The sequence below is a fragment of the Fulmarus glacialis genome, unplaced genomic scaffold, assembly GCF_000690835.1.
Source record: "Fulmarus glacialis isolate BGI_N327 unplaced genomic scaffold, ASM69083v1 scaffold15149, whole genome shotgun sequence".
NCBI lineage: Eukaryota > Metazoa > Chordata > Aves > Procellariiformes > Procellariidae > Fulmarus > Fulmarus glacialis.
The window spans coordinates 19,258-31,202 of NW_009233975.1; the positions used below are offsets into that span (position 1 = coordinate 19,258).

The 11,945-nt window shown below is 47.2% G+C and overlaps 1 protein-coding gene across 1 annotated transcript in view; it reads right to left on the reverse strand.

Annotated features, from left to right (window-relative positions):
• Positions 1-1,594: 1,594 nt before the first annotated feature.
• The window catches only part of MVB12B (multivesicular body subunit 12B), a 14,057-nt gene continuing 3,706 nt past the window's right edge, over positions 1,595-11,945 (reverse strand). Inside the window, exons 2-5 of the mRNA XM_009585508.1 lie at positions 9,394-9,501; positions 5,655-5,751; positions 2,495-2,624; positions 1,595-1,721 (exon numbers count right to left, since the gene is read on the reverse strand). Of these exons, the coding sequence (XP_009583803.1) occupies positions 1,595-1,721; positions 2,495-2,624; positions 5,655-5,751; positions 9,394-9,501 (462 nt within the window). The remainder of the gene's footprint in view (positions 1,722-2,494; positions 2,625-5,654; positions 5,752-9,393; positions 9,502-11,945) is intronic.

Below are 11,945 nucleotides of genomic sequence, written 5' to 3' on the forward strand. Positions count from 1 at the left end.
TCTCTTTATTGTGGCAATCTGCCCAGGCAGGAATTTCTTGCAGACAGAAAATGAAGATCTGTGCTCTAAAATCAAGACATCTTTTTCTCTGATCTTGCATGGCCTGTGCTAGCATGTAGCTTACATCCAGCAGAGCTTCAAAACAACGTATCAGCTCCTGGTGGGACAGGCTGAAATCTCCAGAAGACTGCTGGCTTTTCATCTCCATCTCTGTTTGAGACAGCATCTCTGCCTACAGCACACCTGGACGGAAAGTACACAGTACAGGACGGAAAGCAGTGTGCCACGGCATGGCAGGCGACTGAGCAAAACTCTCAGTGAAAGAAATGCCCAAATGCATTGGAGAGTTCAAAGAGCCACTGCAAGACAGCAGATTTAAGTCTGGGTCACGGATGAAGGCTCAAATGTACACTCGTGTCTTAAAAAGATACCTGATAGCTTTTTCTGGAACAGTTTACAGCAGTTTAAAAGTGCCACTCTGAAATGACCTCTAAAATCAAGACGCCGAAGGACATGAGTATTTTCCACCCATACAATACAATGACCTTTGTATACAACCAATCCCCCTGGAATTCCCCTCCACCATCTCCTTTGAAATTCTAGCTCTCAACAGTTATTGTAATACTGTAAATGTATCTGCAGTATACCAAATGCCTAGTGCAAAAATACACGTTTGCTTAATTAAGCAAAAGCCCAAAGGGACCCATAGAGAACGTGCTGTCCCCTGGCAATAGCCCGGCCCAGAGTTCAGTCAATGAACCTCATCAGTAGGAGCCCGTCTCACACTGGATGCTGTGCTTTCATAGCAAATGCCAAGAGTATAAAGCACGCAGTTTAACCTCTGTCTGGGTTGGTTTGTTGCTTAACAACACTCTGGTTTGTCCAGAGAAATCCAGCAAGTAAGCTGTCAATACAGGACTACTATTATATGCAAGTATACACACAAGTGCATACATTTATATGCACACACAAATATCATCCATAACACAGTGAAAACAACCTGGACAGACATTATGCCAGCATCTGCCCAGAAGTGCTGCTCCTGTCAGTCACTGCAGGATGAGCAGTCTGCTCTGCATGCTCAATGTCAGCTGCAAGACTATAGAACAGTAGTCGGGTTCAAGAAAAGAAAAAACAGGGCCAGTACTTCAAACCATGGACTGGTCCTGGAGAATGAGCAAAACTTGCCTCCCTTGCGTTAAAATCTGTATGAACGCTTCTCCCTCCCTTTGGTCAAGGAAAGAAATTGGCTTGGCTACAGTTCTGGCCCACCCTCCAGGGGTGACCACATGTACTTGTTGGAAACTACAATATCCAGCACAGTTTAAAGCAAAGGAAAGGTGTAGTTTGCCGTTTCCCTTCCCCTGCAGGCTTTCTGCTTCTTCTGACTTCTTCACCTGTATGTCTTTATACAACAACAGCCAAAGAAAATTCCAGTAAGCAAATACTTGAAAGAACCACACATTCCCTCATTATCAGATCATGACACATAATCATTCACACTGATGTGGTACTCTGGTATTGATTCCGCCAGGCAAGGTTAGTAACAATACACCATGCAGCATCAAGCAGAAGGGGCTGGAAAGCAGAAAACTCACCTCGGCAGGTTCGGAGCTGGTGTCGAAGACGATACTTGGGAAGGAGGAGTCGCAGGCTGTGAAGATTCATGGTTGCGTGGAACTCTGCCCATCCGGTACCAAATGCCCATGTTGTTCAACTCCCTGTGTAATCAACACAGAAGACGTTAATTGAGGTGCTGGAGCGTGTCCAGAGAAGGGCAACGAAGCTGGTGAAGGGCCTGGAGAACAAGTCTGATGAGGAGCGGCTGAGGGAACTGGGGCTGTTCAGCCTGGAGAAGAGGAGGCTGAGGGGAGACCTCATCAAGCTCTACAACTACCTGAAAGGAGGTTGTAGCGAGGTGGGGGTTGGTCTCTTCTGCCAATTAACTAGCGATAGGACGAGAGGAAATGGCCTCAAGTTGCGCCAAGGGAGGTTTAGATTGGACATTAGGAAAAATTTCTTTACTGAAAGAGTGGTCAGGCCTTGGAACAGGCTGCCCAGGGAAGTGGTGGAGTCACTAACCCTGGAAGTATTTAAAAGATGTGTAGATGAGGCGCTTAGGGACATGGTTTAGTGGGCATGGTGGTGTTGGGTTGACGGTTGGACTTGATGATCTTAGAGGTCTTTTCCAACCTTAATGATTCTATGATTCTAATGCTACAAGCAAATGCTGCACACGTGCACAAGTATCAAGCACTGACGTGTTTCACAAACACCTTGGTTAGTGAGAACCAGTCCCATTGGGAGAAAAAAAAAAAAAAAGGCTTTCGTTAATTCCTACTTCAAACTCAGTAACACTTGTACTTATGTAGACTTTTCTAATGACAAGCTTCAGCTCTTACAAACTACTACTCAGCAATTACAGGAAAACAGGGTGCTTAGCCTTGATGCCATTGAATTTATGACAACAGCTTCAGGAGTGAGGGGTACTTACCCTATGAACGTGTACTGAGGAGGGGCTTGTTTAGATCTACCCAGGATTCGGATATCACAGATCGCTGCTTCTGTAGAATCTCGAGGGATGAATTTAATGCACAGCCTCTTCTTTCTGAAAGCTATTTCTTCTGCAAAAACAACCCAGGACACAGGGTGCTTTTTATGCAAGATTAGGGTATAAATGTTATTTATTGTCTCTCCCAATATTAGGCAGATAATTATGGCAGGAACTGGAGCCAAAGAACAGATATATGTCAGCAAACCAGACAGTGCAGTGCCATTCAGTGACTGGAGAAATTTTCTATCAGGAGCTCTCTGTACACTGTGTGAGATTTGTTATTAGGCACTGCGATAAACCAATACTCCCTACTACCCTCTGCAGAGAAGATAAGACATCATGTATGCCACAGAGTACTGCACCACAGAACAGAAATGGCAGGTGATTTTTCCACTTCCACATACTTTTCACATTCGCTTTCTCTTTCCAAGGTAATGTTTGCCTTACCGGCCTGGATACTCGTACCTAAATATTCCTCCCACAAGTATTGCCTCTAGGAACATAACCTGGAAGCTGCTGACACAACCAGTCAGTTTATTCTGCCAAGTGCTTCCAAACAGCCAACCAAACCGAGAGGAGCAGGAGGCAGAAAAACAGACTGCCTTGCACAGTGCCTAACAGTAAAAGCTGTCTGCCCAAATCTCACGCAACCTAAGTGTTAATGACCTCTCCTAACTCAGTCAGCAAGCACTGGAACGATACCCCCACCATGTTTACCCTGGTATCTTTGTAGCGACAAACCAGATTTACAAAGCAGTAATTGCTAGGACCTCCTACGGGGCAACTGTGCTGCACTGACCTGTGTTCAGGGTGGATGAATCTGCTGCGTGGCCCTTTCCTGCTATGCATCGCAGAGCAATTTCCATGTTATCCATCAAGAAAAACTCAAGCCCATCAGAGTTAAGGCTTATCTGTATAATGAATTAATGTATATGCATGCTGTCTGTCTGCATGCAGATACAATCCACATGCAGCTAAGAGTCAGTCGCATGACAACAGGTGGTACTGGTACACAGATACAGATTTGCGGTGCTTGGAAACCATTGCTCTATCTCACCCTAAAGAGTCTGTGAGAGTCTCAATGTGAGCAAGGTGAGGTTTCTACCTGTGAATGCAGGCACTTGAAAGACATGACAGAAGTCTATTGATAAACTGAAAAATCTAAAGTGCAGACACTGAATGAAAATCTGGAAACAACCAACAACTACAAACAAGTGCCTGCAAAATAAAAACCCTTCAGTTTAATATGAATAAATATCCTTCAGCTTAAAAATATGCTCTCACTTCAACAGATGGCAAGCAGCCCTCTATAGGCTACTCCTGTTTCATAATCCACACCTTGGAGAAAGCAATCCATCCCAGCCTCTGAAATCTGCTGTCGCACCAGCACCGATAAATGTACAGGCAGTACGAGGTGTGTCACAATACAGCATCTGTGCAGGCAGCTTTGCAGTTACTGTGCCGCTTTTTAGAGATGTTAAATACCTGTATCCCTGAAGTCTAGTCTTCTCCTGCTTTGGAAAACCAGGGCTTTTATTTGAAGTGCCTAAAACCAGTTTTAGGAGCCCAGGGTTTAAGGCTTCCACATCTGAAAATTTTCTCAGAACCTACTAAGGAGTACTATATTTAATATATTTACTTCAAGTCAACTGTCACTTAGAGAAAGCACAGAAACGTGTATAACCACAAATTTAACTCTGAACAAAATCTGTACTTACTGTGAAAGTCAAATAAGACGCACTAAACTGACTACTTGCTTTTGTCTTTGGTCTCTTTCACATTTGGCTAGAGTCTGCAGTCTGTAGCAAACTTGGTTTAGGAGCTGGATTCATTAATTACGCATGCTTAACCAGAGTTAATTTTAAGTAAACATATAAACAGTCAATCGAAATGTGTTTATTCATGCTAATGGAGGCAGGGATATGCACCACTTCATCTGCTTTAAAGATTGTATGGGTCAAAATCCAATGCATTTTAAATTATTTACAAGGTCCCCTTCCACCAGGACTTTCACAAAAATTACAGCAGCACACGGTAAGTGTCCAGCACTCCCAAGGGCGAGCAGGATAAGCCGACAACTCTCCCCTGTGCCACAAGAGCCCAGGAATTCTCCAGGGAAAGGGGGTGACCCAGGAGAATGGGAAACGGGCTGCAGAGCCTTTCACTTCTAGGTCATGGGTTCAAATCAGAACCAGGGTGGTAGCGACTGAAAAACCATCCTCATCTGCTGCAGACCTGGATGAATTATTCCCTGCAAAGCAGGCTCATATAACTCGTTTCCACTCATAACTAGGCTGGATTTCATTGCTGACGAGCACTGGTACCAACCCTGCTCTTGAGCAGTAGTTGTACAGTGAGCACCAGCGCACGGTGTCCTGCAGCCCTTCCGCACTCAGCTCCCATGGGGCTCGTCCCCAGCCTCCTCCACACTGCAAGCCCAAAGCACTTGATGCCTGCTGCAGAGCAAAGTGCTGCGACCAGATGTGGCTCCCGCTGCTGCTGCCATGAGTCTTGGGGGATCCAAATACATTGGGAACTCCTGGCTTAAATGTGGCAACAAAGCCATTTCTGCCTTGCAGAAATGAGGATGGTATTTTCCCTGGACATTCCACTTGCGCCTTCCCTCAGCAAGCGCAAACATACCCCACCATCCTCAGCACTACCTGCCAGGACATGGGCCTTCGTTTGTTCACAGAGGGAGGCGTAAAACTGGCATGCATGAACCCAGCACCATGAGCACATGCCTCTCCTTTTGGTATCAATTTGTGAACGTCCCCCAGCAAAGCAGCTCTGCTCCCACTAGGCCTAGTCCACCCTTGCAAAATGAAAGAATAAACTATTCCTTCCAGCCCCAGAGCTGTGCTGCTCTAGCAGGTGAGCTCGTGACAGTCAGGCAGCGGTATTAAAAGAGTACAGGAAAACCGAAGGCTGTTTCACTGCAGTCCAGAGTTGTCTCCAAACATGCACATGTAACCCCAGAGAGCGGCAGTGCCAAGAGCATCCCTCTGCCTGGGACACAGCCCTCCACCACCTGACCACACAGGCACTGGTGGAGCGGCTGCTGTCAAGGCATGGAACTGAAGAACAGACGCCAGCTTACGTGTATCGATGGTCTCCTGGATGGGGATGAAGCCCACAGGTAAAGTGTCCTTGATATCAATGAGCTTCATATCAACCAAGACGTTGCCTAAATGACTCTTCGGAGAGAGAAAAGAAACAGTTGACTATGACAATGTCACCAAATTTAAACACAGCTTTTCTCACCTGCTATCATTGTATCTGACCACCAACTTTAAAAATGATAAGGGGGTACCAACACTTGCAACTGTCCCCTCTGCAGGAACTACATGATGATTGACTAGGAGATATCAGACAACTTTCAGCATTTACAGATTCTTACACCTCATCCACTGCCATACTTCTGGATCCTCAGAAGCACAACTAAATCCCTCCCTTTGGAAACATGGCAGTTCAAAGTATTACCTCCACTCATCCACTAAGCTTAGTTCTCACACACATTACATCTACAATAGCAACATGACATTTCTGTGACAGTAACAGCAGAAAGCATTACGGGAAGATGGTTCATGCAGACACAGCCAAAGTTATTACATGCATTAGCTAATTAGTACTGAATAGACATGGTTCTAGCTCCAAACACAGGAGCACTCCAGAAGAGCAGGCCATTTGGAATGAAGAACTTCATTTGGAGTACATATGAATTCTGAACTGATGCCTCGTCCTATTAATCAAGGCTTGAAGAGCTCAAAACACAATTCAGAATGACAGCCTCCACAATTGTTTAGAGACCAGATTTTCTTTGCAGTTCTCGTTAAAGCCAGCATTGCTGCCAATAATCTGGATTCATGTATGGAAGAAAAAACACACTTTAGTTACTACACAGCCTTTATAAACAGAAATGCAATACAGAACAATTAAAATTTCATCCTAAGCCATCAAACCATGTCAGTGTGTTTTATTGTTACCAGTTGCTAAGTACCTCCTTTAGTTTTTATCTGGCGGAGTATTTCAGGCAAACCTCTACTCTCCGATTGTCACACTGAACTACTTTAAAACGTATTTAAATTTGCAGCCTCTGAAATAAGGGGAGATCAGGTCTGAGTTTATTTTTTGGAGGTTCTGCATTTCATGGTCAACTCGTCACCAGGAGGGCCACCATGCCTGCAGCCCTGTCCCACCACACACAAGCGTGGCACACATCCTTTGCTCAGGGCAAAGTGGCCAAGGCCGGGCAGCCCCCACATGCCTCCGTCCTCCCTTTGGCCAGGGCATCTCAGATCATGCAATGCTGGATGCTGTGAAGTCTGCATGTATCAGTTAATATGGTCCTGGCACAGCAAATGGTAGATGAAGTGGTTGCTCCTGATTCATCTTTCATGTTTTGTTTATCCAAACTGTCTGGCTGCGTTACATCAGCGTACAACTTTCAGCTGAACCAACGACCATCCCTCCATCAACAGCAGACAGGTAGGAGAGAGGCCCCTGATAAGTTCGTTAGCTGGTGAAACACTGGGAATCAGCATTGATGCTCTGCCATCAGAGGAAAAGGGCACAAAGCCTCCCCATTTGAGAGATGCACTATTCGGGGCCTCCTCACCATGACACTCAAATACCAGCAATGTCCTCATAATCTGTCAAATATTGTAAGCTGTTGAGAATGATGATTCTGATAAAGAGACACTACAGACTGTCTCCGTTATAAACCAGGCATCTGAGGTGCATTAACTCTGCTAACTACAACATGTTCTTCAGGACAAATAGTTCCCAGTGTTTTTTTTTAAAAACAAAAAAACCCTGAGCAGTAAAGCTTCCAACCCAAAATGCAGCAACACATCAATGTCCAGGCAAGAGGAGCCTTTCCCTCCTGGATGAGGGCTCTAGGTCACTGCTACCGGGGACCGAGGCCTTTTAACACTCGGAGGTCCCCAGTCAGGCAGCACATTGTACCCCTGTGTGGCCAGAGAGGACTGAGAGGGGAAAGAAAGCTCTTGCTGGGCTAACCAGGGACAAGGGTGCTGCTCCCCCACCAGTCTGGTCCCCTCCTCCTCCCAAGGCCATCAGACTGCTTCCAGCCTTCCTGCAGCCAGGGGACCAGGAGGGCTGATCAGCTCTGTGTGCTTCCCAGGGGCGGCCAGACTGGCGCCAGCATCTACCAGTCTGGTCTCTGCCTCACAAAAAGGCCCCCTCGCACACGCGAATCCCATGGCCTCAAGCAGCACAAGCGCACGTTCTGTCTAGCGTGGGCAGAGGGGTGTCCTTGGGAGGGAGCCTGCTCAGCTGGCCAAAGCTGACCGGCCTTGGGAAATCCACCCTCTGAGAAGAGAGGGCGCTCCCGCTGTCCATCAGGTACGGCCGCGATGAACCACAGGAGCACCAGCTCCACACCAGCACCCAAACACCAGCAGCACTGCCTGCAGGCTGCTGCCCTGGAGCTCTGCCAGAAGCGCCCGTGGGTCTAACATGCCACTGATGCAGGACTTGAGACAACCCGCGCGTGGGACACGGCGACTCGCGCCATGCCTCACACACCAGGCTGCCGCGCAGCTGGGACTGGCAGTCCTCCCCCCACACTCCCTTTAATTCACTCCTCATCAATATGAGGAACATATTACCAAACCGTGCTGAGCAGAGGATTCATGCCAAAAGCCCAACAGGCACTGACTGAGGGTATTTACACTGTCCCTGGTAGCCAGCAGTTGCTACTATCCTGTAATTATTTCTGACAACCTCACATTTAAGGTAACCACAGAAAAACCTAATACTCAAATCATCACAAGTCTTTCTGTTTAATATCCTCCCTGCCTATTCTGGGGCTATTATTTCTCCTACTGCAGGTACTCCAGGATGAAAAGCACAATTATTGTCCATCCAGCCCAGGAAGCAATATTTCCCATAGCTCTGGAGCTTTATTTTAATCTAGAGGCAGGCAGGGAAGCGGATGGAATAAAGGTCAAATGCTGGAAACTGGCAGCCCCCAGCTTTCCTGTCAGGACCCATGATCAGCCTCTGAAGTCGCGGTTGCTCTTCTGTTCCTGCCATTGGTGAAAGCATGAGTACAAAATGGTATCTCCACACCCTGACAACTGAGTCACTGTGAATATCCAAAACACGACAAAAAGCAGGATTACCCACTAGATGGAGTGCATTCCTTGTAGAATTAAATAGATCCTCCAGAAAAGAGGAAGTTTTCACACTAGCTGCAACCAAAAACACAGTAGAAGACTTCAGGCTCTCACTGCACATGGTCTCCTCTCCTCCACGAAGGATGTGGGCAGACAACTGCCGCTAACCAGAAATTAACTTATGCTCAATAGCCATACTAGAATATTACAAGAATATAGTAGCATATGCACAACATGGGCAAATTTTCAAGAATCAGCACCAAAAACAACGAAGAAAGAAAAGCTAGTCCTGCAAGAAAATACCTATGACGCCCCCGGATTCGGAAACTAGTATTTCCTTCATCAACACTACCTGCAGCATTTGGTTCTCTAGGTAATTAGGAGTTAGAAATTCATCAGGATCGTGAGCATGCAGTGCCCGTTGCTACAGCAGGAAATGCTAGCGTGAGGGGGTTGCTGAAATGCAAGCATTCCCTTTTCTGCTGCTTTTATTGCAGATTTTGCCAGCGATTTCTTTCCATGAAGAACATAGACAAAATGCAAATATCTAGCCATTGCAGTTTGCCTCCTGACTCACCCAAACTCAGTGAAATGCCTGCTTGAATTATAATCGGCTCCATAAAATGAATCATCTTATGGGTAAGAGCATACCAGGCACAGATGCAAATCATGCAGACACTCAGCAAACGGACTTACATTTTCTTTTGAAAATGATCTCGTGAAGCACAGGTATCTTGTGACCTTGGATTTAAATAAGCCATCTTTCCAGAGGTCAGCATCCAAGCCATCTGCTGTTTGTGCAACCTGGAAAGAGACAGAGGGAGAGAAGAGACATGTGAGCCAAGATAAAGTTAATATGTGCAGTACTTCTTCCTCAGACCTCTTTTAATTAACGGTAGCCCGAACTCTCACAGCATCTCATTAGTTTCTTCACGAGGTGCAATGCAAAGAACTTCCAAGAGGAGGTATAAAAAGAAGTTCTAAAAACGCTGTCTCTTGGGAGTCCGTTGATTAAAGATGCTCTGACAAAGGCTATTCTAATGAGAAAACAGCAAATTTGGTTACAGTCTCCAAACAATAGTTTGGAAGAGTCAGCATATCGAGGCTCTCATTACCACCCTACACGCAAGGGCGCAGTGGGGCAAGCTGTGAGGAGGGGTCCGTGTAGACAAAGCACAAAAACTGCCCAATCTCAGTATTATTTTCACAGAAAAGCCTTCAAGGAATTCTGGCTTCCAGGCCAAAAAGTTGCTTCCAGCAGCTGGGGAAAGCCCTGGTCACTCACAGACTTTAGCAGCAGTGCTGCGCACAAGGACGCACCCTGCAAACGTCCCTCTCCAACGCAACCCTGCGTCCAGTCGAACCAGTGGCACACACCGCATGGAGGGCAAAGGAAACACACCCTGGGCCCTTCACCAAAGAGACAGAGGCACGTACAGGAAGAGAAAGGCAGAAGATCTCGCCTTCGAGCTGATTCAAGGAGTGGCACGAGGCAGCACCATGCCCAGGGAAAGGGCTCTGCTCTATTAGCAGCTGGGCACTTGCCCTGCACAGTGCAAGCTGGCAAGAGCCCCTGCCTCAACAGGTTTGCTGGCGAATAAGAGAGAAGGGTAGCAGAAATAAGATCACCCCACCAGACTAATGCCCAACTGATGGCTCCCAACAGGAGACTTTAGCGTGGTCTGAAGCTACGCAGAAGCACAGCCAACTTCTGCCTAATGCCTCTCAGATGGGGGCAAACCACTGCACTGCAGCTCTTCCAAGCCTAATCTTACTGAATTGAGTAACACCTTGGCCACAGAGCAGCCTGATAACAAAGAGCTGACATTCGTTGTTACTGTTCGCACCCCTGTTTTGTTGAGCAGAGACTCTGTGCAGGAAGCAAGAGATGTGTGCTGACAAGACCCTCCAATTATCCAAAGTGCGGGAGAGAAAAGCGTGTTTGTTGTCTGATCAGCAAAGGGAGCAAAGTGCATTGGCTGCTCTTCGCATTTCGGCAACTGTGTTCACAAGTCCCTGCTCGGCTCAAGCCCTTGTATGACACACACAGCTTTTGTGGCCAGGCTTCTGCAAAGAAACATGCATCATTTTTAGATAGCAAAATTTTAAAACAGGATTTTGGTGGCATTTTTTTTTTTTCTTTATTACTCCTTGAATTCAACTCTTTCCTAAAGTGCTAGTTTAGGAATATATAAAATCCACATGCATCTCCCTCCCCTACGGGTAAGTCAGTCCTGGTGAAAAGAAACTCAGAAAGCAGACTGCTTAGAAAAACTGTTGGCATATAGGTACACTTAGCTTGAACCCCAGCCCTTGTTAGAAACAGTTTGAGGGACTACAACCAGATTTAATCACTTTGTTAATTAATATGGTTTGAGTTCTATGTTTCAGTTTTTCTTGTGTTAGCCAGTTCTGTTTTCTTTGTTCCCACATTAAAGATGCTCAAAACTCAACAGGCAGCAATAGACCCAGTGTGCAACTGTAAAATTGGTGCTATACAAGTTGCTGTCAAATGCACTTTTTATCTAACCTCTGTAAGCTTTAGGAACTTTACATTACTTACAACAATACCAAATAATTTTGGGGGTGCAAGTGCATCACTTCAGTTGATATAATCTCCTCTACAACTCACTGCCCAGGGCACAGCTGGATCACAGCTGACCGAGCCACCTGAAGGGCCCCTGTCCTGGCAGGCTGGCACTGCCGCCCCTCCGGAGGAAGGGAGGCCTGGCACTGTTATACTCTGACTTCACGCTGAAAAAAACCCAAGAACTCCAACACCCTTTTAGGAACAACCCTGCCATGCTAACCCATCAAATATCTAGTAGAAAGACCCAAGCTGGTTCCACAGGGAGCCACACGGCGAGGCACCCGACCCATCTCCAGGGAGGCACAGCAGTCCAGGCTGACCCCACGCTCCCCTCCCTGCCCGTGCCCGACAGCCAGCCTGGGCAGCACGGGAGTGGATGGCAGGACCCAGGTCCTTGGCTCCCAGGAGCCAGCAGTGCCAGGCCTGGCCCACAGCGCTGCCCCTTGAGGACAGGGTCCCTGCTGAGCAGCCACTCAGGCCCCTCTGATGCTTCCTCACCCAGCTGAGCTGCCGGTCACTGCCCGACTGCCTGCTGCGGCAGCACCAGGCAGACCGCACTGTGCCACTTGTGGAGCCTCGCAGGAGGACACAAGCAGTGGAGCAAAAAGCAGCTGGGGGTAAGAGCTCGCCAGCCCCGGGGCTGCACGGGAATGCCAGC